We start from the raw sequence: 23,747 nt of genomic DNA, 5'->3' as shown, positions 1-23,747 counted from the left end.
CAAACTGATGCAAAGTGAAATAAGAAGAACCAAGAGAATATTGTACATAGTAACAGCAATATTGTTCAATAATCAGCGGTGGAATGATTACTTATTCTCAGCAATATAATGATCCAATACAGTTCCAAAGGATTTACAGTGAGAAATGCTATATGTTTTCAGAGAAAGAAGTAACTGCTGGAGTCTGAATGCAAAGCAAACTTTTTTTAACCTTATTATTCTTATTTTTTCTTGTTTTTTTGGTCTGCGTTTTCTTTTGCTAATATGGGAGATAACATGCAAGCATCTATATACCTATATATTACATATATATTGCATATACATAACATATACTATGACTTTATACAATAAATTGGAGATAATCTCAGAAGAAAGGCACTAGCATTAAAGACAATGAAAGCCATCTTGAAGAAAGTTGGATTTTTAAGTTGAGATTGGAAGCAAGCCAGAGAAGCCAGGAAGCAGAGATAAGGAGAAAGAGAATTCTAGGTATGCAGGATAGCCAGTGGAAATGCAGGAAATCCAGAGATAGATTATCTTGGGCAAGAAACAGCAAGAGGGTCAGTGTTACTGGATCTCAGAGTATGAGGAAGTGAGAAAGATATAAGATTAGGAAGGCAGATGGGGAGAAGTTTAAAAGGCTTTAAAAGCCATAATATTTTATATTTGATGCCGAAGGTAATAAGGAACACTGATGTTTATTGAATAAGAAAGTGACATGGTCAGACCTGCACTTTAAGAAAATCTCTTTGATAACTGAGTGAAGAATGTATGGGAGTGGAGAGAGAGACAATGCAAAGAAATCAACTAGACGGCTCTTGTAATAATCTAGGCAGGAAGTGAAGAGAAGTGTCACTGTCAGAAGAGAGAAGGGGTCATATATGATAAATGTTGCTAAGGCAGAACTGACAGGATTTGGCAAGAAATTAGGTAGCAGCTAGGTGAGAATTAGGTAGGTGAGAAAGAGAGGGAAGATGAGGGTGACACCTATGTTCTGATCCTTTGTAACTGAGAAGACGGTGGTGCCCTGAATAGTAATGAAGAAGTTAGGAATATAATGAATTCAGTTTTGGACAAGTCAAATTAGAATGAATGGATGAAGTCTTTACCAAGTATCTACTATATGCAAAGCAAAGGCAGCTAGGTGACTCAGTGGATAAAGCACTAAACCTGAAGTCAGGATGACCTGAGTTTGAATCCAGCTTCAGACACTAGTGACCCTGGGCAAGTCATTTAACCTCTGTTTTCCTTAATCCACTGGAGGAAGAAATAGCAAACCACTCCAGTATCTTTGCTAAGAAAACCCCATGACATCACCGACATGCTATGGTCCACAAGGTCACAAAAAGTCAGATATGACTGAACAAATGAACTACAAAAATGTGCAAAGCACTATTCTGAGTTATGGGATTACAAATATAAAAATATGACCATCCTGACTCCTATCAAGATCACCTTCTAATGGACTTACTGACTTTTTAAAAAATACAAATGTTAGAATAGTATAATTTAAAATTTTAACCCGCTTAGTCCCCAAATGAATGGCAATAATAGATGATTTCAGAAAAATCATGGGATATAACACTAAACCACAAACTGCATTCTTATTTGCTAGTAATAAAACCAAGGAAACATAACAGAAAATATCATTTACAATAACATAACCTTCATATATCTAGGGATTAACTTACCTAAAAACACATAGCAAAACCATACAGATTTATAAAGTCAACTCTAAAATTATGACAACTGAAATTAAGAAGGACCCAAAAAACTGGAGGGGCATTCAATATGTTGGGGTTTTGTCAGATTCAAATATTATGATGTGTTATCATAATATTTCCCAAGTTAACTTGTACATTTGATATATCAATAAAAGTTCAAACATATACTTTGTTGTAGAACTACACAAAAATCATAAAAATATATTAAGATGGAAACATATAAGTGTTGAGTCAAAATGAAAAACTGATGAAGAAAGGAGTCCTGTACTTTCAAATTTCAAAATGTGTTTCAAAGTGGTTAATACCAAAACTTTTTGGAATGTAACTCAAAAGAGAGAAGTAGAGCAATGGAATAGGATATATATCTGATATGCAGCTGAAAGACTGGTTTTGATGAACCTTTAAGAGAAGGAGAGTGCAAGCTATGAGTTCTAGATATGACTCCATCAGAAAACTATGCTTAAGGAGAATTTCATGAAGACTCTGTACAGAAACAAGGAATTTCAAGGTCAGGGATTTGGAGGTAACTTTTTGCCATTCATGTTCCCTATTGCGTTTTAACTCATTCTCACCATGTGTATTAATAAACTATGTGTATTAGTAGAAGAGTGTGTTTCCAGGTTTTAGGAAGGGACACTGTTTTACTATACCATCTTAGCAAAATATCTTTTCTAAAAGCTAATTGAGGTTGACTGAAATTGTTAATGAGAAGCACACTGATGGGGACTTGTGAGCGACAATACTAGAAACCTTGCTTCCCCTCTAGAGACAGTAGTATCACCCTCTTTGGAGGCCCCAACCTCTAAGTGTAAATTGGGAGATTGAGCCCAGAGAGTAATACACATTTGGAACCTCACACTTTTTTAAAATAATGTATTATTTCATAATAACAATAATAGTGGAAATTCCTATAAAATCTGAAGGATTGCAAAGTTCTTTACTTACAATATTGTATTTGATCCTCATACAACCCTGTGAGATAAACGCTAAAAATTATCCCATTTTGAGCATTGAAGAAAGCAAAGTTCATCTTCATTTATGTTTGCATGGCTAGTGTTTAAGTCAAAACTCAAACCCAGATCTTCCTGTCTTGGAAGAAGTTCCCAAACCTATTTTATAGAGGAAAGTGCTGCTGAGAAGAAAGATTCATTGCATCCTGAAATCCATCTGCATGCCCCTATCATTGAAGGTCCTGTTTGCTGACAATAGGACTGTTCCAGCCTAGCCAGTAGCAGGAAGTGAGGCTGTTAGGAGCCTTGCATTTTGCACAGCTGCAGTCTATGATTCCACAAAGCCACACCCCAACTTATTTCTGGAAATTGGCTGTGACATCTATTCATATACGTTCCTATCTTTATACTTACCAGGATATGACAAATAGAGACACAATATCATATCTGCTCATGCAAAAAAGAAGAGAAAGAATTTCCCCAAACAGTGGTTTGCTAGAAATAAGTTTATATCATCAGGAATTTTATGGCTTTCCTTGAATCTATACCTTTCTGTTATCACTCAGGATGGAACAGAAATCTTTTGAGGTATTTATGCATAAAGACAAAGACTCTTTTCTATACGCTTTTTAAAAACATTTATACAGTACATATTGTGTGTCAGGCACTATGCTAATCACTTTACAAATACGATCTCATTTCGTCCTCACAGCAGCTTTGGGAGGTAGGTGCTATTATTATTTCCATTTTACAGGTGAAGAAACTGAGACAGAGGTTAAGTGATTTATTTAAGGTCAAGCAACCAGTATCTGAGGTAAGATTAGAAGTCAAGTCTTTCTGAGGTCAGGCACACCGCTCTATCCACAATACCACCTACCTGCCTCTATTTGAGACTGGTTTTCCAAGAGAAGTAATATGTCTGTGCTGTTCCACCTATATTCTCCTGGCCAAATTCCCTTAATTATCTGATTAATGTTGGACAAGCAAAGTCTGACTGACTGAGATTAGGGATTCTACATGTGATCATGAAACAGAGCAAAAGTGATGGGCTCAAACTCTATTTGAGCCCATGAACCATGATTATGCCTGCTTTGGTATTGTGCTCTCCAGCCAACCATCATGGGCACCATGGAGAATATTGGTATCTCTGAGGTAATGTTATGCGATCACTCAATTTTACCTAATATTTTTCTACATTACCCCAGTTTCTTCAGATATGATGGTAGTCAAGTCTAAATTCTGTATGCTCAGTTTGATACAATGAGATTTAGAGTCAGAGGAAATAGTTTCAAATCCTGTTTCAACAATCTGTGGGAACGTAGACCAGTCACTTAACCCTCGGAGCCTAGTTTCCAATTATCTATGAAATGAGAGATTTAGAGTAGATGGGCTTCTAGAATCCTTCCTAGCTCTGAATCTGTGTCCTCTACATTATGTGTCCTTTAGAACTTCCATATGTTTTAAAAATATCCCAATAACTATTTTAGTATAGTTAGTTTCCTTGGTAATCCTAAAAATTTTATTTTAAGCATTTAAAAACGTGATTGCTAGATAGAATCTATCGGCTTCCTCAGACTGTCAAAGGGACCAATGACACAAAAAAGGTTAAGAACCTCTCCTCCAGCGTATCCTCGAGCTGCTCAAACCAGCTTTCTCATGAGCTAATTGTGACATTTTCTGAGTATTTATACTTATTATTATTGGCAGATAATAGTTTCATATATTTTTCTGTGATTGTCTAGACTTTAAGAGAGTGGGAAATATCAATAATGCAATTCAACTTAACCCCACCCAGAAAACTGGTTGTTAAATATTTACCAGCATCACTCTCCTGTCTCTGCTAAAGGGATTTTCTCCCTTCCCTTTTCATTCTGTATGGAAACCTCTGAAGAAGGAGTAAAGAGCACTGGTCACTTATGTTTCAGAATCTTTGCCTAATTCGGTTTAAAATACTTCACATTTAGAAAACTGCTAACCTACTGAAAAACAAAGGAGAATGTTCTGTTGTAATCAGCTAATGATCTCTCCAAATCTTAAACTTAGTATTCAAAGAGCATAGATTTTGAGCTAGCATAAAGGCCACTTTGTTCAATCCCTTCATTTTTTTCTCTGAGTAAACTGAGGCTTAGGAAGGTAAAGTAATTTGCTCAAAGTTACATAGGTAAGTGTCAGAAGTAGAATTTCAACATGGGTCTTCTGACTCCCAATCCACTGATCTTACTGTTGTTCTGCACATCTCCATCTTGCCTACAAAAAACCCTTTTCGTGTTCAGTTCTATGGAGTCATGGCTCTCCCTCCTAAATCAGAAGGGGAGGAGAGAGGTAAAGAAATCATGGAATTTCTTGAATTTTGGCAAAATTTTGGCAAAAGCCCCATCGTCCAAGTTGGTTCTCCATTCCTAAGCATCCCCCTTTCAAACTCCTCCCCACTATGGTCTGAAAACAGAAGTTCGAAAGCCGTGGGACCCGTTCTAAAGAAAGACTTGTTTCTGCTCCAAACCTTTCCTGGACTTTTTGTTGAAGAAGAACAAAATAACGAGCGTATTAACAAAAACACAAGCGACTGCCAAAGGGGGAGAAGGAGTTCCTGTAAAGGACTGAAACAATAAATCTCCTCTCTGCTGAACTCCCAGAGGGACTGTGTGCATTTCCTCTGGTTATCAAAACCCCTGAATAAGTCAGAATGGGCCGGGACTGGACACATTCTACACACCTTTTCCATTTGCTAATTAGGCCCTGCCTCTCTGGGACAGAAGACTCCCTAGCTGGCTGGGCAAGGGCATCTCAACAAGACCCGGGACCGCCATGGAGCTACTCCAAGGGACCTTCCTCTTCCTTTCTATGTGCAGCCTTTGCTACAGTCAAGAAAACCAGGGTAAGAGTGTTTTCTCTCCCACCTCTTATTTGTTTTTCTCATGTAGTTCTAAGGAGCAGAGGTTTCTAGTTATTGTTATCGTTGGGCTTCAGTTTCTTCATCTAACAAATGAGGTTGAGCTAAATGGTGGCTGAGGTTACTTCTTAACTTCAGACCGATGATCTGTGATCGAGCAAGACCCCGGATCCACTGTTCGTACACAAGGCTGGGTGTTTGGAGGAGTCAGAGGTGAGAGGAGATGTATTTTCATTAGAAGGAAGTAATGGAACTCAAAACAATTTCTTTGTGGAAAAATCTTCAAAGACTTTTAGGGACCTATTCATAAGAGGAGACAAAGAGAGAGTGATCATATAGTTATACCCTTCCATCTTCAGCCCCAACACTCTAAGCAGTGAGTTTTGTCATATTCCCTCTTCAGATCCTACTGACTGCCAACTTTCTGTCAATTACAACATGTAGCCCAAACATCGATAAGTACTGGGAAAAGTCTCCAGGATGGGCTACAGTCAAATTTTATACGTGTGAGTGTAAGAGACACAGAACACAGAAAGAAAGAGATACAGAGAGACATACGGAGAAGGTGAAGAGACTTAGTCAAGATTTGTTAGGTAGTCACTATAAGGGCTATAATTCAGAGCCAAATTCTGTGATGTCAGGATTATTAGGTAAGATTATTAAGTTCAAGATCATTAGGCAATTGTCATTGCAAGGTGCTATATGTGTGAGATTATTGTTATTATTTTTTAACTACATCTGCATTATTATTGCTTTCTATGATTTAAAAAAAACATAATTAGCTATATTATCTCTTTTTGATATTTGGGAAAATGTCCTACATACATAATGTACCTGTGTGTATGTATATATATGCATATTTGTATGTGTGTATACACATATATACAAATATACACACGTGTGTATGTATGTATAATCTATAGGTATGCATGCATATTTATAATAATACTCATAATAAATAGCTACATGTGTATAATGCCTACCATGTGCCAGGCACTATATAATAAGCACCTTAGAAATACTACCTCATCTGATCCTCACAACGGTGTTGGGAGGTAGGTGCTATTATCATGCCCATTTTATAGAAGAGGAAGCAGAAGCAAACAGAGGTTAGGTGACTTGCCCAGGGTCACACTGGACACTACTAAGGGTCTGAGGCCATGTTTGAATTTAGGTCTTCCTGACTTCAGGCACAACAATGTAGCCACTATGGATATTTTTATGCAAGAAAAATTAGAAAATATACATACGTATAATGCATATACATATATGTGTACCTACGTATATTTTTTGACACATTCATCTCTATGTGTGCATGCTTATACTTTTTTTTTTATTTTACCTGGCACTGTGTGGACCACTACAGAATATTTTTTGAATTTAGGAATTTGGATTGACAGTTTTCTTCCATGGAAGATGGAATGAAGATGCTTAAGGAGAGAATGTATAGGAATAACCATAATAGTATCATATGCCAATTTAAGGTTTGCAAAGAGCTTAAAAAACACCATCAAATTTAATCCTCACAAGAATTTCATGACATAGGTGCTATCATCCTTAGTTTACTTATGAGGGAATTAAAACAGAAGTTAAGTCACTATGTCAATGTCCCTCAATGAGTAAATGCCTGAGCAAGGATTTGAATTTAGGTGTTTCTGACTTAACATCTTAATGCTCTCTCTATATGACTCCAAAAAAAAAGGCTCTCTCTACCAGGTTAAACTGGAGAAACGTTCTTGGACATTTTATATGTACCCTTGGTGGGGAATGGGAAAGGGAGTAGATTTTAGAGAATCTAGATATATCACTGCCTTGATTTAAAAAACTTTAGATTAGGAAGCTTCCTCATCAATGGAGATTAATAGCTACTTCTAAAACCTCTGTTTGAGAGAGTTAGTCCAGAGTCACAGATAGTCAGAAGTAGAACTTCTTGGTCTTCCTGACTTCAAGGCCAGCTCTCCAAATGATCTCTGATTCATCCTAACACCATGTGAGACTGGAACAAATGGAAATATATTCTAAGTTTGAATACAAGGCACAAGTATCTACTACAGAATATTTCCCATAAAGAGTTTTATTTCCATCGTGTGATCACTGTTCTATGGTTCCAAAGATCGTTTTTCTTTTCCAAAATTCTTTAGTTCTCGACTTAAAGAAAAGCCGCACATACATAATGACTGTTTTTTCCAAAATGATTTAAAGGAAAATCATTTTAAAGATGAAGATCCTGCTTCATTCAACATCATTTCTTCATGTTTATTTTCTTCTTTCAATCGACATACCTTTCTCTCTTCTTTCTCTCATTTTTTTGCTACTTAGACTTTAAGAAAAAAGATTGAAACAGTTAAAAATAACAGCAGCAACAATAAAAGATTCCATGAATAAATACTAAAGACCAGGACAGTGGAATTATAAACCCCTCTGAAGTTTTATGTGGCAGAAAGGATCAAGAGAGAGGATAAGAAAAACACCTGTCTCTCAGGTCTTGCCATTTTCTTTGTGCTTTTTCACTCACTCATTGATTAACATTGGGAAGAAATTTAGGGCTGAAAAGCTATGGAACGTGAAACCCAGAGATATTTGCTACTTCTTGGTCAAATGCTTGCTATTTGACTTGTATAGACTTCAGAGATTAAACATGGGAGGCATGTGGATCACCAACTAAAGTGACTTCTCTGCCAGTGAGATTGAAGCGGCCGAACACAAATCTTGGGGCATTGGCTAGCTAGCAAGACCTTTTTCCTTGTTCCATAGAATCTGGTATCTGAGGAAAAGAATTGCTTGTGAAACTTCAAATGCAAGACCCTGAAGGAACAAGACGGGAGAATCTGAGTGGGGGTTTTCATTTTCATTTTTGTTTTTCTTTTTGTTTCATTTTTGTTTTGCTGGTCCTATTCAAGGGGGAGATCAGATGGTCTTTATGCTAGAAAAGCATGTCATCCTCTACCGTTCCCTACAAAAGAGCTAGCCAAGTATTTCTAGTGTGCCACAAACTGGAGGCAATGGAGACTGAATCCAACAGAGTAGCATCCAAGAGAGATGGTGAGATCAGCTGGGAACAGGTCTGGTGGCAGTGCGATGACACTGCGTGAAGATACCAATGGTCCGACAGAAGCAGAAGCATGAATTGCACATAGAAAAAGATGACCTAGCAACACGTGTTCCTTGTATGTGTGCTTCATCCACAGTTGTCTCCACTCTTTCTACAAGTGTTTAGTGCTTTTATGGGAGAATATACCTCAGATTTATAGGGAAAATATTTTGTTCTTTCTTTTCTTACCATACTATTTCATTAAATTCATTTGCTTTGAAGTAACCTCTGCTGACTATGAAAGGTAAAGACATCAGTAGGGGTTTGTGAGTTATGTTTTTAGAAATGTGGACTCACAGAGTACTTTGAACATAGGATAGCTATTTCCTAGGGAACCTACCCATGTACTGGATGTGAAATAGTATGGCAAATGGAGGAATCCAGCTGCTACAAAAGCAAATAATAATGGAATCATTTTGTAAGAAATATCTGTGGTATAAAGAACCTGGACTACTTTGGTGGATGAAGGGGCAAATAGTGTCCTGTTTCTCTTCATGTCTGTCTAAAAATCTGAAGAAATCTCTTAATTGGAAAGTCTAGCAGCCAGTCACCAATTTCCCTGAACACTGGTTACTAGAAAGAATTTCAACTGATGTATGGAAAGAATTGACATAAGGATCATTTGGTCATTAGTTTTGTTCTCAGTGATATCCATTCATAATAAAGAAGCATAGTGGATAGAGTGTTTCAAAATGAAATTGCGTTTGAAGATAGAAAAGCCAACAAGCACACAGGAGGGCAGCATGAGCATGGAAAAGCTAGGTCACCAATTCAAACTAGAAATAGTTTCTGTGTGATTATTGTGTCTTGAGTTAGGGTGGAGTTGGTATCAGGAACAAAATGGAACTCGGGGATAGTAGATAGAGCCTACCATTTAGCATCCTACTGGACTGGATATCAGTCATGGTCTATAAATAGAAAAAAATTATTTAAAAAATTAGAACTCCTTTGGAAAACTATTGGAAACAAATGTGTATGGGCACACCTCAGAGATATGGGTGTGATTCCAGACCTCCATAATAAAACAAACCCAAGTCACATTCATTTTTTGGCTTCCCAGTGCATATAAGTTACATTTACACTATGCTGAGATTTATTAAGTGTGCAATAATATTTTGTCTAAAATCAGTATACACACCTTAATTAAAATACTTTCTTGCTAATAGATATATAAATATACACTGTTCATAATCTGAGATTTCAGTGAGTTGTAATCTTTTTGTTGATGGAGGGTCTTGCCTTGATGATGATTGCTAGATGGTAATAAGGTTGGGATGGCTGTGACAATTTTGTAAAATAAGACAGTAATAAAGTTTGCCACATCAATTGACCCTTCCTTTCACAAAATATTTCTCTGCTGCATGCAATGCCATTTGAAAGCATTTTACCCACAATACAACTTCTTTCAGAATTGGAGTCAGTCCTCTCAAATCCTGTCACTGCTTTATCAACTAAATTTATGTAATATTCTTCAATGTTGTGTGTCTCAAAGAACAGAGAGTCCTAAGGAGAGGGACAAAGATGGGAGAACAACAGCTCAGTAGAGCAGACAGCACACACACATTTACCGATTGAAGTTCACCGTCTTATATGGGCGTGGTTTATGACATCAAAGATCACTGATCACAGATCACCACAAGAGATATAATAATAATGAAAAAGTTTGAAATATATTGAGAATTACCAAAAGGTGATACAGAGATATAATTTCCAACATGCTGTTGGAAAAATGGTGCCAATAGACTTGCTTAAAGTAGGATTACCACAAACCTTCAATTTGTTAAAAAAAAATGAATTCTAAAGCACAGCAAAACAAAGTAGAATATAATGAGGTATGCTTGTATATAGGTTCTCATTTTTTGGTGTTCTTTACCCTCTAAATAGTACTTGGCTCCTGCTTTTTCCTCTTGTTTTAGTCAAGTCAAGATTAGATATGGAATATTCTATAACAGCTCCATGTCTGATTGCATAGGGTTTGCAATGACTTGTACAGAGATGCTAGTCAAGAAGGCTAATTTTATTGATTTTCCTCCTTTTGTGCTGCTTATCAGGACAGCAAGTTAGTTTAACTCATTTGGAGTTAATTGGATAAATTGGGTACTCATTTGTGCCACAGCTTTTGCCCTAAGGTCCAACGCAGGTAATTGGTCACTGAGAGTGTCTACAGTAATTGACTTATGCCCTAGATTTGTGGTTGACATTAGACACCAGGTTTTGCTTCATCTTCACATCCCATCCAACCCTTCCCCCAGAACACCATACTATCCTCCTATGGCCAGATTGGGTATACTATCTATTCCATCTCCTCAGAACAAAACTCCCTGTCCTGGTCTCTCTCTCTCTCTCTCTCTCTCTCTCTCTCTCTCTCTCTCTCTCTCTCTCTCTCTCTCTCTCTCTCTCTCTCTCTCTCTCTCTCTCTCTTTGTCTCTCTCAAAGAAGGAGAAGAAGAAGAAAAAATAAAAATGTAACCCTAGCATGTGGAATATACTATGTGGTTATTAATTGTTTTTTCATGTATTAGAAGAGGAAAATATATTGGATTTTGAATCAAAGAATCTTATTCTAATTTGCTTGTCTCAGCCCTCCTGCCTCTGCCACCTGTATAACTTTGGGAAACCTGACACAATTTCTTTGAGCCTCATCTGTAAAATGATGAGTTAGATTAAATAAACTTTAAGTGCTCTTCTACCCTAAATCTATTCTAATCTATAAATTCTACTCTAAATACTATGATCTAATTCTATAATATTATGGAGTATCACATCCAAGTGAGGTAAGAAAATGGTGCATCCAAGTTAGTTCCTAGAAAGTCAATCCTCAAACCACACCCAGCCCAATGGAACTACAGATGCCCAGAATCTGTCCAAGGACAATAGGATTTCCTCCAAAGGTTTTAAATCTTTGATTAACACAGAAACAGATTCCTTCCTGCAATGCTTACAGGCCAAAGGGAAGGTCAGACTAATTTGGTAATTTGGTAACAGATAGTTGACTCCACATTTGCTCCAACATTTCAATGATTTACGATTTCATCAGAGTTGGTTGTCTCCTCACTGACAAAGGTGAAAAACAGTTCTGCACCTTAGTGACAATAAGCTTCATTGATTACTGGAGTCAATCATTTGAAAAATGAACAAATAAATAGATAAATAGATGACTAGATGGATGAATAGATAAATGATTAGAGAGATAATAAATGATGGATAATAGGTAGATGATCAATAGATAAATAGATGATAGACAGACAGACATACTCATAGATAGATAGATAGACGATAGATAGATAGATAGATAGATAGATAGATAGATAGATAGATAGATAGATAGATAGGCAGTAAGATAGATAGATGATAGACACATTTGGATAAACCACACATTTATAGGTATATAAAACCATATATAAAACAGATACTAGGTAATCTTAGTATGTAAAACACTAGTATCAGTGGGTACTAGGAAAGTCTTACATAGAAGTCTTTAAGATTTGAGCTACATCTTAAATAAAAACAAGAATTCCAAGAGGCAGAGTTGAGAAAGGAGAACATTCTATGTATGGGAGAGAGTCAGTGAGTGCAAAGGTGTGGAGATGAGAAATTTGAATGTTTGGAAGGAACTGTAAAAGAAAAAAGGCCTATAAGGGAGCAGCTAGGTGGCTCATTGGATAGAATCTGAATTCAAATCCAGCCTCAGATACTTACTAATTGTATGACCCTGGGCAAGTTACTTAACCCCAATTCCCTCAAAAAAAAAAAGGTCTATATTGCTGAGATGTAGAGTGAAGGGACTGCAGGGTAAGAAGGGAACAGGGGAGTGTTGGCAAACATTTATCAACTGCTCTCTGATTTAAAAAATGTGTTCAAGATATTCCTTTAAATTCAATCTGAATTATTAACATTTTGTCAGTCACTTTAAGTCTAGATAATCAACAAAACCATAAGGTCCATCTTGCTTTGTAAGTTTTTGCTGATTTCCAGGGTGAAAATGTCCAATACATGCCTAGAAGGATATAAAGGAGGGTAGATCCAGACTGTAAAGAGCTTTAAATGCCAAACAAGATGCCCTCCTACATTTGCTCTTCCCAAAGCTCAGATGACTCCACTGGAGCTTATTGAGTAACAGAGGGATACAATCACCTAAGCTTTAGGAGAGACATGAAGAGGAAGAACACAAAAATGGTGGCCAGGAAGACCAAACCTAGGGGCATAGCTGTTATACTTGGAACACTCTAGACGATTGTTTGACTGATATATTGTCCATGATTTGTGAAGTGCTTACTATGTAGGCTGCACTCTGGCATAGTCCTAAGCGCTAAGCAAAGGGTTCCTTCTGCATGGTCTAGGCAGACAGAAGAATACATGCATGTTTCTGTTCAGCAACTCAAAAGTCTGAATAAAGCTTCCTCTCTCAGAATACCTAATTGGAAGAGTACTCACTAACCTAGAATTATCCTTCCGTAGCATAATTAATTATTTAGAGATGAATTAAATGTAATAATTAGAGTCATCTGAATAATTAAATTAGATCTATCAGTAAGCAATTTATCATTTTTCGTCTTCCCCCCTTTCTTCTGAGCTCAGTCTCCATTCAGGCATGTCCTATTCCCATTAATCATAAATCACAGATTTGTGGATTGAAGGGATTTCAAGGGCTAGTTATTCTTTTTACAGATGAGGAAATTAAGACTGAGTTTCCTTGGGAGGCTAAGGGACTTGCCCATGGTCTCAATACTGATAAACATTAGATGCAGGAACCAAACCCAAGTCTTCTGACTGGAGAATGTAGATAGTCAATATACATTTATTTACTATGTGCCTGTTCTGGGCCAGGCATTGTGCTAAGCACTGGGGATACAAAGAAATGCAAAAGACAGTCCAACTTCCCAGTCTAATTGGGAGACAACATCTAATTATGTGCAAACAAGCTATATATAGCACAAATCAGAAATAATCAACAGAGGGAAAGCACCAGAATTAAGAATTCAGAAAGATAAATAATGAATGAATTTAAGGTTTTTTGGTTTTCTTTTGATTATTCTGGTCCATATTCAGAGCATAATCTTCTCTTAAGAGCTAGCAATGTATTGTCCTAGACAGTGTCATCTCAGGAATTCTGAGATGTGGGGGAGAACCCAGATACTTTTCGGGAAGCAGTGATGTGCTGTCAAGCTTTACTGAGCCTCTTCCCAGACATCAAGGGTGTTTGCTTGTTTAGTTTTCTGGACATGTTCTTGCCCTCTTTGCAGATAATACATTATTGCTGGAATGGTAGAGAATGTGTAGTGCCTGCCTGCATTAATTAGTTACCTTCCCATGAGCAAGGAGCTATAACCTATTGAAAAATAGTATTTGGAGCACATTGAAGGAGGAAAAATGTGCTTCTCTGATTTCCTAAGTACCATACCTGTGGTGGGAATCAGAGCCCAGAAACTGGCAGATTATTATTTAGGTAAATTTTCAAATCAGAATTTCAATAGGAGACTCATACCCAAGCAGATTCTTTCCTTTGCTATCTGCCTGAAGCTTCATTTCAATAAATATCACCACAGATACAAATTGAATCCAGAATTCAATTATAATCTTCTTCAGATTCAGAGAGCTAGACGGAATGACCCCGTGAGATTAAATGACCTTTTCAGCTCAATGGCTTGCATCCTTGGCTACCGATCTTCTTCATCTTGCCTGTGAGAAAGTTACACATTTTAATTTTATAGAGAGGCAGCTTTGGTCTGGGAATCAAGAGATTCAAATGGCACATCCTCTTCTATATATATGATATTATTGTATTAATATCATATATTATATATCATGCATATTATATAAAATATATTATATGTACATATGTAAAGCATTGTACAAATACTGTTTTCATCATCATCATCATCATCATCATCATCATCATCATCATCATCATCATCAATTACCTAGAACACTGAGGATTAAGTGACCTCCCCAGGGTCACACAGCCAATATGAGTCTGAGGTGGGGCATGGACTCAGGTCTTCCTAGCTTCAAAGATAGCTCTCTAACCACTCTACTAGGCTACCTGTTCTGTGACATACTAATCTGATTCATTTCACCAGGTTGGGTCTCAGTTTCCTTGTCTGTAAAGTGAAGAGGTTAAGCTAGATATGGGTTAAGTCCTCCCTGTTACTATGATCTCATTGTTCCACAAATGCCTATACATTCTGCCTGGAGTTATCTTGACTTAATTTCTTCCTGTTATTTCTAGATATTCACCTCCCTCTCCCACCCAAGGAAACCTCATGTCAAATTCATAGTATCTATTTCCTTTGGATATTTTCAGATAGGGCTCTTTGAAAACATTTGTTCTACATGGGAAAGACTACTTTAAGCTTTCTTTTTAAGAGCTTGTTGGAGGGCAGCCAACAAAAGGAAGGAACCCAGTTTCTGCATGGCTTTATTTGTACATGCGATTCAGGGTATGTGTCTGTATGATAGCTAGTATATACATATATACATACACACATATATAGATATATATATGTGTGTGTGTATATATATATGCATATATGTATATGCATGTGTATGCATGTATGTGTATGTATAGGTGTGTATAGATGTGTATATATATGCATATGTATATGCATGTGTATATGTGTATGTATGCATAGGTGTATATGTATATGTGTGTATATGTGTGCTTATATGTGTGAATGTGTGTCACACATATGTATATGTGTGTTGTGCATGTATATATACACATACATGCATGTGTGCACTCACATATACATATATACAAATATATACTTACACACATGCATACACACACTCACACACACATATGTGTATGTGTCTATATATGTTGTACCTTTATAAGTAAAATCAGGAAATGCATGTAAATCACCTCACAAATTTTAAATACAGGTGTCTCAGAAGTCTCAATGTAGTAAACTGCCAAAACCTTACAGAGGTTTCCTTGTTTGATCCTCACAACAACTCTGTGAAGGGTTAACTACACATATTATAATCCCCAACTAACACATGAGGAAATGAAACTCAAAGAGATTAGCTTACTTGTTTGTAGTCACAGAGATAATAGATATCAGAAACAGAATTAGAATGTAGATCTCTTATGATTTCAAGGTCAGTGCTCTTTTCCCAGTACTGCGTAGAAAATATTCTGTTCCTCCCACCTTGCCACCCCACCTGTCATGGACCTTACAGTTTCAGAGGGCAGGACAGTCCATTTCATGTCACTGTCTTCATAGCTGTTCTCTGGATCTCAGCCATAATCACATGGCCAACATCAGGATAGCAGGAAATTCTCATTTATCCTCACTATTATTGGTTGGTCATCCAGGAAGCTTCAAGACCCTGTTCTTCCTTCCTGCTCTTGTTCTTTCTTCCATCTTCCCTTCCTACTAGCTGGTAAAACTGTCGTATCCAGAAGATTACCTCATTTGCCCTTCACCTTCTCATCTAGGGTGATGGGAAATGTCCTGAATCTTGTCCTTTAGTGAGACAGTCCACATCTGAAGGGAAGAAAAATGAGCAAAAATGGAGTAGCTGTGAGTCTATTTGAAGAGTCATAATGGAAAAAAGAAACAGAACTTACACATGATTTTTCCATATGACAGCATTCAACAAGTCTCACTTAATACTGCCTTATATTTGTACATCACATTTAACTTTTTTCAGTTTTAAAAAGACATTTTGTTGATGTTTTTCATATTCATATCATTAATTTCAAAATCCCCATCCTCCGGACTGAACTTTCCAGTTACAAAGAAAAATGATTAAACGATACCATCAAATAGGATGACCACATCTGATAATGTCTACAGTAATCTATAGTAGTAATAATTCATAAATAAAATAACAATTCTGTAGTGCATGCTACCTTGCAATTATGATTTTATTAGATCATCACAGCAATCCTAGGAGGCAGGTGCTATTTATTATCTCTGTTTTACAGATTGGGGAACTGAAGCAGACAGTGGTTAAGTGACTCACTCAGGGTCACTCAGGAAGGATATGGGGTGGTATTTGGAGCCAAGACTTCCTGACTCCAGATTCAGCACTCTGTCCATTAGGCATGTGCTGCTGTATCATAAAGTGTGTGTGTGTGTGGGGAGAGAGAGAGAGAGAGAGAGAGAGAGAGAGAGAGAGAGAGAGAGAGAGAGAGAGAGAGAGAGAGAGAGAGAGAGAGAAGAAACAAAATGAATCTTTCTCCCTCTCGTTCTCTCTTCGTCTCTCTCTGTCTCTGCCCCCCTGTGTCTCTCTTTCTCTCTCTCTCTGTCTCCCTGCTCTCTCTTTCTAATTATAAGGGCACCCTTGTACTAATGGGGGTTTACCATACCAGTACTGGACTTAATGTGGACACCGACCCACTGCTGTTCAGAACTCCAGAGCTCAAGAGATCAGCTACAGTGATTACAATGGTATACACCCATGCCTACATTCAGTTCCTCAGTTCTCTGAGGTCTTCATTCAGAACTCAGTTTCCTTTAAGTGATATTATCACTTATATTGTTGTAGTCATGTACATTGTCCTCTTGGTTCTGATTATTTCACTATGCATTGGTTCATAAAATCTTATCACATACCATTGAATTCTTCATATCCATCAGTCTTACTGCACAGTAAAATTTCATCACATTAGGGCCATACTTTTCCAACCATTTCTCAATCAATAGATATCCCTTTATTTCCAGTCATAATGAGTTCTTCCATTATAATTTGAGATGTACCAGACTTTTGTTTCTTCCTTTGACTTCTTTGGGGTGGTATCTCTGGGTCAAAGGATATAGAGAGGAAAGTCACTTTCCTTATATAATTACAAATTGATATCTTAGATGACTGAACCCCTTCACAGTTCCAAAAATGGTATAGCAACAGACCTCTCCTCCCCCAGTCCTTTCTACATGTACAGTTCTTATCTTCTGTCATTGACAACTTTCATGATATGAAGTGAAAACTGAAAGTTATTTTAATTTTCATTCTCTATTGAATTCTTTTTTTCATTCATTCTTCATTCTTTTTTTTTTTTGAAAATAATTTGTTCCTGTTCTATGACCACTTACTACACCTCCTCAAGAATGTTTCTTAGTATTAACTATTTGAGTTAATTCCCTATGTAGTTTGGATTTTAGATTTTTATTGGTGGTATTTGAAAAATTGAAAACTATCTTCCCATTCTGTCACTTCTCTTCTAATTCTATCATCTGTGATTTTATTCAGGCAAAATCTTTTTAATGTTTTTGTAATTAAAATTCCCTCATTTCTTTTAAAAAATAACCTCTGAATTTTCTTTAATTAAGAATTCTCTTCCATACTCAAAATTTTGAAAATGAATGTTAAAAATCATTTGTACATGTAACTGGAGGGAAATAAAATACCAAACAAAATTTTAAACTAAAAAAGAGTTTTCTTCTTTGTCATAGATAGGGTTATTAACCTGAGGTCTGTGAACCTGGATCTTCATCTCAGTCACTTCTGCTTAAATGTTCAGCAAGTCTTTGTCCTGGGCCCTTTTTCTCGCCTCTGTAGTATTTTATTGGAATAACTCATCAATTTCCATGATTCTTGTTATCATCTCTGTGGTGAGGATTCTCAGATCTACTTATCTGGTCCTAACCTTTGTGCTTATCAGTAGTCTGACTCTCTGTAGGACATCTTGAACTGGATGTCCCATTAACATCTTAAACTCCACAAATCTCAAAATGAATACATTATCTTCCACCCAAATCCTCCCTGCTTCCTGAACTTCCTGTTACTGTCAAAGTTACTTGTCACTCTCTCACCACCTATACCCAATCAATGGTATAGTCCTATTCTTTCACATAATAATATATAATGGAGATCTGGGATAGATGGGATACACACATAGAACTCTGATTTGTTGACACCAAAAAGTGGCATAGATATCTAGTTCCAGGCAAGAAAAAGGTGAAGGCTCATCTATTAGAACCTAACTTCTGGGGGAAAGAATCCAGTACTTCTCTGGGGGAAAGAAATAAAGGTGATGACTAGAATTCACACAGCATAATGTGGAGACAGATATTCAATCAGGAATTATAGGACTTGCATTGATAGATAGTTTCCATGAGAACCACCTACAGAAAACTATGCAAGCAAAGAAACCAAGTCTAGAATGAGAATGGTACATGAGAAAAGATAAACCAATGTGACTGGAGTTGAGAAACATATCTTTAAGAATACTGAAATAGGCCAAAAAGAACTACTTGATAGATGGTCTTTAATCTTATGCTAAGATCTTTTTCATTTAATCTGATACTCAATGAGGCATCAGTTTCAGTTCTCAAGCAAAGGAATGACAACAAAATACTGATTCTTCTATGTGTGACAGAGGAGAAGATGTATGTTTGAGTTATAGGCTTCAAATTTTATACAAGAACTCTACTGGATGTTAATAATAATCCTCTGACTTTTTTTCCTAAGGACCAGAGTATCTGACAAAATATAAAATTCAAATTGTATCACTCCACTCCACACCACATAATAGTTGCTTTCAATTCAAATGCCAGTTACCTCGTTACGGAAAGTGGAGCTATTCCATCTAATTTTTTCAAACATATAGCCTTTCAAGAAATCTGCAGCCACCAATTTGGCTACCAGTGCTTAGTCCCATATAGGTAGATCTCCATCTCCATATTCCTGAACTCTTACTTTCTACCTTTTATTCTGACAAAAATAATCAAATAATTATTACTTTTGCTACTACAAAGGGCTTGCCCTTAGATTGCCCTATGTCTCCACTCATAGTTCTGATGACTGGAGAGACTGAAGCTCTCTTATCTGGCCACCATTTTTCTAGCTGTATGACAATATCTTCTTTTTAGAATGTAAGCTTTTTGAGGGCAAAGACTTTTTCATGTCTGTCATTGTATCCTCTGACCTAAACAGAGAATATGAAGCATAATTGGAGTCTTCATCATCCATTTATTCATTCCCTGTAATGTAGGTGTCATTTTGTCACTTATTTCTCTTATTTTTCTCTGTCAAATCCTGTTCAGTGGCTTTATAACTTTATTATTTTGGAAAGTGAAGACACTGAAATGTCTTTAAGGATAATTTTCTTAATAATATCAAGACAGTGAATTTAGAAGGTGAGAGTATGACACTGGGGAAAGAACTTTTCCATGATCTGGGAGTAGGATGAGAATACCAACAGAAGCCAAAGTACTTCACCAGTAATCTGAGGAGCATTTGCACATTGTATTCTGTATTTAACATTTGCATGTTATTCTCTATTTGTGAATGGCCTTAGTGATCTTGAAGTGACATTAAAAGATTATTTAGACTTATTAGCATGTAGTACATAGCTGATAAAATGTTGATGATAGTGTGGGTCTATGAAAAATTTTTTAATGTCTCTGTGTTATTAGAAGACTTTTTATTTTAGTGATGCAGTTAGTGGTCACATAAAGGCTAGTCTACCAGCAAGTTAGACTTCGGACAAGAGAGCAAATGGATAAGCAGGAAAGTGCTCCATCAAAGACTAACTGTAGGAGCCCCATGGTAGAATCTATTTCAGCCTAGAGATAGGGAAGAAAATAGGTTCTCCAGAGCAAAGGGTAGTAACATATAAGTTGCCACAAGGTCAGAACCCATGGGGAGTTAATTCTGAGATCAAATAAGGAAGAAAAACTTTGTGTTGCTGGAATTTCAAACAGTGGATCATCAGAGGGTGAGGACTCTGAGGGCATTAAAAAGGAAGTCCATGCCTAGCCTTTGTAGCTTGATGGTGCAGAAGGCAGAGTACTGGGCCTGGACTCGGGAAGACCTAAGTTCAAATCCAGCCTCAGATGTTTGCTAGTTATGTGACTTGTGTCTACCTTAGTTTCCTCATCTGTAAAATAGGAATAATAATTTTACCTACCTTCCAGAGTTATGAGGATCAGGTGAGATAATATTTCTAAAGGTCATGGTACATGGCACTTAAATGCTTATTGTCTTCATTTCCTTTCCCCCTCATTAGTAAAATGATAATAACATCCACTTCACAAAGTTGTTTTGAGGCTAAAAATAGTTAATTTATGGAAAGGACGTTGAAAACCTTAAAACTTCACATACGTTCTGGTTATTTTTCTTCCTACTGCCATATTAAGGTTTTAGAAGGTAGCTCTGACCAGCCATTTAGGATCAGGACTAAACTCTAATAGCCATTACTGATTGTGCCCTATAAACCTTTCCATCTTTCCTCTTCACTTGTATATTGTTCTGAAATGCCTCATAGTAATTACCCTTTAAATACCTTAGAGATGGGTCATCTGTCATTAAGGGAAATGGTTAGATAAAGAAGCCTCCATTCTAGTGTTCACATGGGGTAAGGATACTAGGAGGAGGGTGGGAACCATCATCTCTACTTCTGTAGACGGATAGACTTAATGTTCAGCATGGAACAATATCTCATTGATTTTTTTCACTCCTATTGTTAATCTCCTTTCTACTTTCATTGACATTGATGTCACCTGGACCTCTGCTCTGGAGACTACTTTCTGAGTGCCTGTGGGGGAAATTTTAATGACAGGTTAATTAGAGAAGCAATCTGCTCCATTCCCAAGGTTTAAAGTGAGAGTCAGGATGTTTTTGGCCATCCAAACACAAATGATCCTGAATTCCAAAGAATTATTAGGAAAAGTATCTTATATAAATGTAGCCTGAGCACAGGAAGCTATGGGCAGTTAATTGTCCGGATAGATAAAATACTGACTCTGGAATCAGGAAGGCCGGAGTTCAAATCCAGCCTCAGACACACACTAGCTGTGTGAACCCTTCTCAAGTTACTTAATTTCTATTTGCCTCAGTTTCTTCAACTCTAAGTTGGGGAGATAATAGTAGCCCCTTTAACTCCCAGAATTGTTGTGAGGATCAAAAGAGGTCCTATTTGCAAAGTACTTAGCATAGTGCCTGGTGCATAGTAGGTAGGTATTTAGCAAATGTTTGTTTACTTCCTTCCAGGAAGTGTGAAGTTAGATAGGCTTTGATTTTGTTTCTTTTTGGATTGGTCATTGGATTTTACTGATACGGAAAATCTGAAGTCCCCCAGGTTTCCCAAATCCTGTGATTCCTCTTTTCAAACTCAGATGCACATAAGAAGACATCAAATTGATTATAAGTGCTATATTTTGATATTCAAAACACTGACATTTCTATAGCACACCATAACTTCCTATTATTCCATTTCTTGCTATTTGCCATGTTCTAACCTCCTCTATCTTTTAGTACTTTCTTAAACTATTCTTCCTGCTCTGATTTTGTTTTCTCCCATTTTCATTCTGGAGCCTATGGCTAGTTAATTCAAAACCATACTGTCATCTGCTTACACATCTTTTGACACACTCTCCTATGATACCCTCTGTCGCCTCTCTTCCTATTCCTGTGACGCTGAACAGAGCTGGAAAAAGTCACCAAGCCAGAAATTACAAATTTATGTTGCCTGATCTCACCCAGGCACTCACTACTAAGGCAATACTTTTATTTCTTCCTTATTTCCTGACTCCATCTCTCTGGAAGCTATTCTAAATCTTCCCTTCTATCCTCAAGCCTCTCAAATCCCCCATATTTTCCACTTCTCCTCCAGTCTATGATAAAAAAATCTGACCCTTTCTGCCAAGGCCAATCTTCCACATGTACCTTGATCCCATCCCTCCCTTTCTTCTCTATTAGGTAACCCCTTCAATTATCTTTTCCTCTCTCTAATCCTTAATTTTCACTTGACTCATTCCCTATTCCCTTCAAGCATTCTCAATTTTTTCCATCCCTTAAAAAATCGTTAGACCCTACATTCCTTTAAAATATTATCCTATATCTTTCCTATATCTCTCTTTCCTTGTTCAACCAAAATCAAAGGGAAGGAAGGAAGGAAGGAAGGAAGGAAGGAAGGAAGGAAGGAAGGAAGGAAGGAAGGAAGGAAGGAAAGAAGGAAGGAAGGAAGGAACAAAGGAAGGAAGGAAGGAAGGAAGGAAGGAAGGAAGGAAGGAAGGAAGGAAGGAAGAAAGGAAGAAAAGAAGGAAAGAAGGAAAAGGAAAAGAAAGCTCTCTATATATCACAGTTTAACTTTTCATCTTTTATGGGGTGAACACATCTCCATCTACTACTTTGAATCATCATATTCATTCACATCCTTCTGAGTTCAAGAGTAATCCAGAGGGTATATGTGGATATTTCATCATTAATTACTATATTGCAACATCTGTCTCATTAATTAATCAGCTAATCTTGGACTCTCCAGGCAAGTTTATTAGTAAACTAGAAAAATCTTTCCTCTAAGCAATTGTTCACATTTCTCTAAATATCAAAATTCCTAAACTTTTGATTATCTCTATAGTAAAGTTATTAACCATAGTAAAAAATCAAATTGGGGCAACTACATGATACAAACGATAGAGTACCAAGACTAGAGTGATAGAAGATGAGTCTTCCTAAGTTCAAATCTGGCCTCAGATACTTACTGGCTGTTTGACCCTGGGCAAATCACTTAGCCCTGTTTGCCTCAGTTTCCTCACATGTAAAATGGGCTGGAGAAGGAAATGACAAATGATCCCAACATCTTTGCAAAGAAAATCCCAAATGAGTTCACAAAGAGTAAGACACAAGTGAAAAAAGAACTTAACAGTAAGCTATGCAAAATATTCAACAGAGATTTTTACAAAATTTCTGCTATGAGAAAGATCACAGCCAACATTACTTAAGCCATCACTTTTTCTATAGATGGGTTATGAAAAATTTCACCATTTAAATGATTCAGGATATCAAAGAAAAACTTCTTCTCAAAAATTTTCTTCTTTCAAGATAAAAGAGAAAACAGTGCCATCCACCATTCCTCCATCTTTCTCTAAATTTTTTCCACAGTTTTTCCCCCAACCCATAACTCTTACCATCTCTCTCCAGACTCACTCCTCAAATAATTCTCCTTAAAGGATTTTTTCATAATTAGTCAAATATTTATTGCAGGAAAGTTTTTCTTTATCCCCTTTCTCTGTCTTATACCACTCTCCCTCTCAAACTATCATTCACTCTCTTTCTCTCTGAAATCTTATTTCATAGGAAGTTAATTAAATTCTTCATCTGCAGACTCTTAAGGAGATAGTCACAGTTTCCACAGCC

At 36.9% G+C, this 23,747-nt stretch overlaps 1 protein-coding gene across 4 annotated transcripts in view; it reads left to right on the top strand.

Moving 5' to 3' along the window:
• The first annotated feature begins 5,333 nt into the window (after window positions 1-5,333).
• EMCN (endomucin) overlaps window positions 5,334-23,747 on the top strand; it is a 154,690-nt gene continuing 136,276 nt past the window's right edge. For all 4 annotated transcript variants that reach the window (XM_072624229.1, XM_072624230.1, XM_072624227.1 and 1 more), the window contains exon 1: window positions 5,334-5,549. In XM_072624229.1, coding sequence (XP_072480330.1) covers window positions 5,480-5,549 — 70 coding nt within the window. In that variant the 5' untranslated portion in view covers window positions 5,334-5,479. The remainder of the gene's footprint in view (window positions 5,550-23,747) is intronic.

The sequence above is a fragment of the Notamacropus eugenii genome, chromosome 7 (genome assembly GCF_028372415.1).
Source record: "Notamacropus eugenii isolate mMacEug1 chromosome 7, mMacEug1.pri_v2, whole genome shotgun sequence".
Lineage (NCBI taxonomy): Eukaryota > Metazoa > Chordata > Mammalia > Diprotodontia > Macropodidae > Notamacropus > Notamacropus eugenii.
This window is presented reverse-complemented; position numbering and strand designations above follow the sequence as displayed.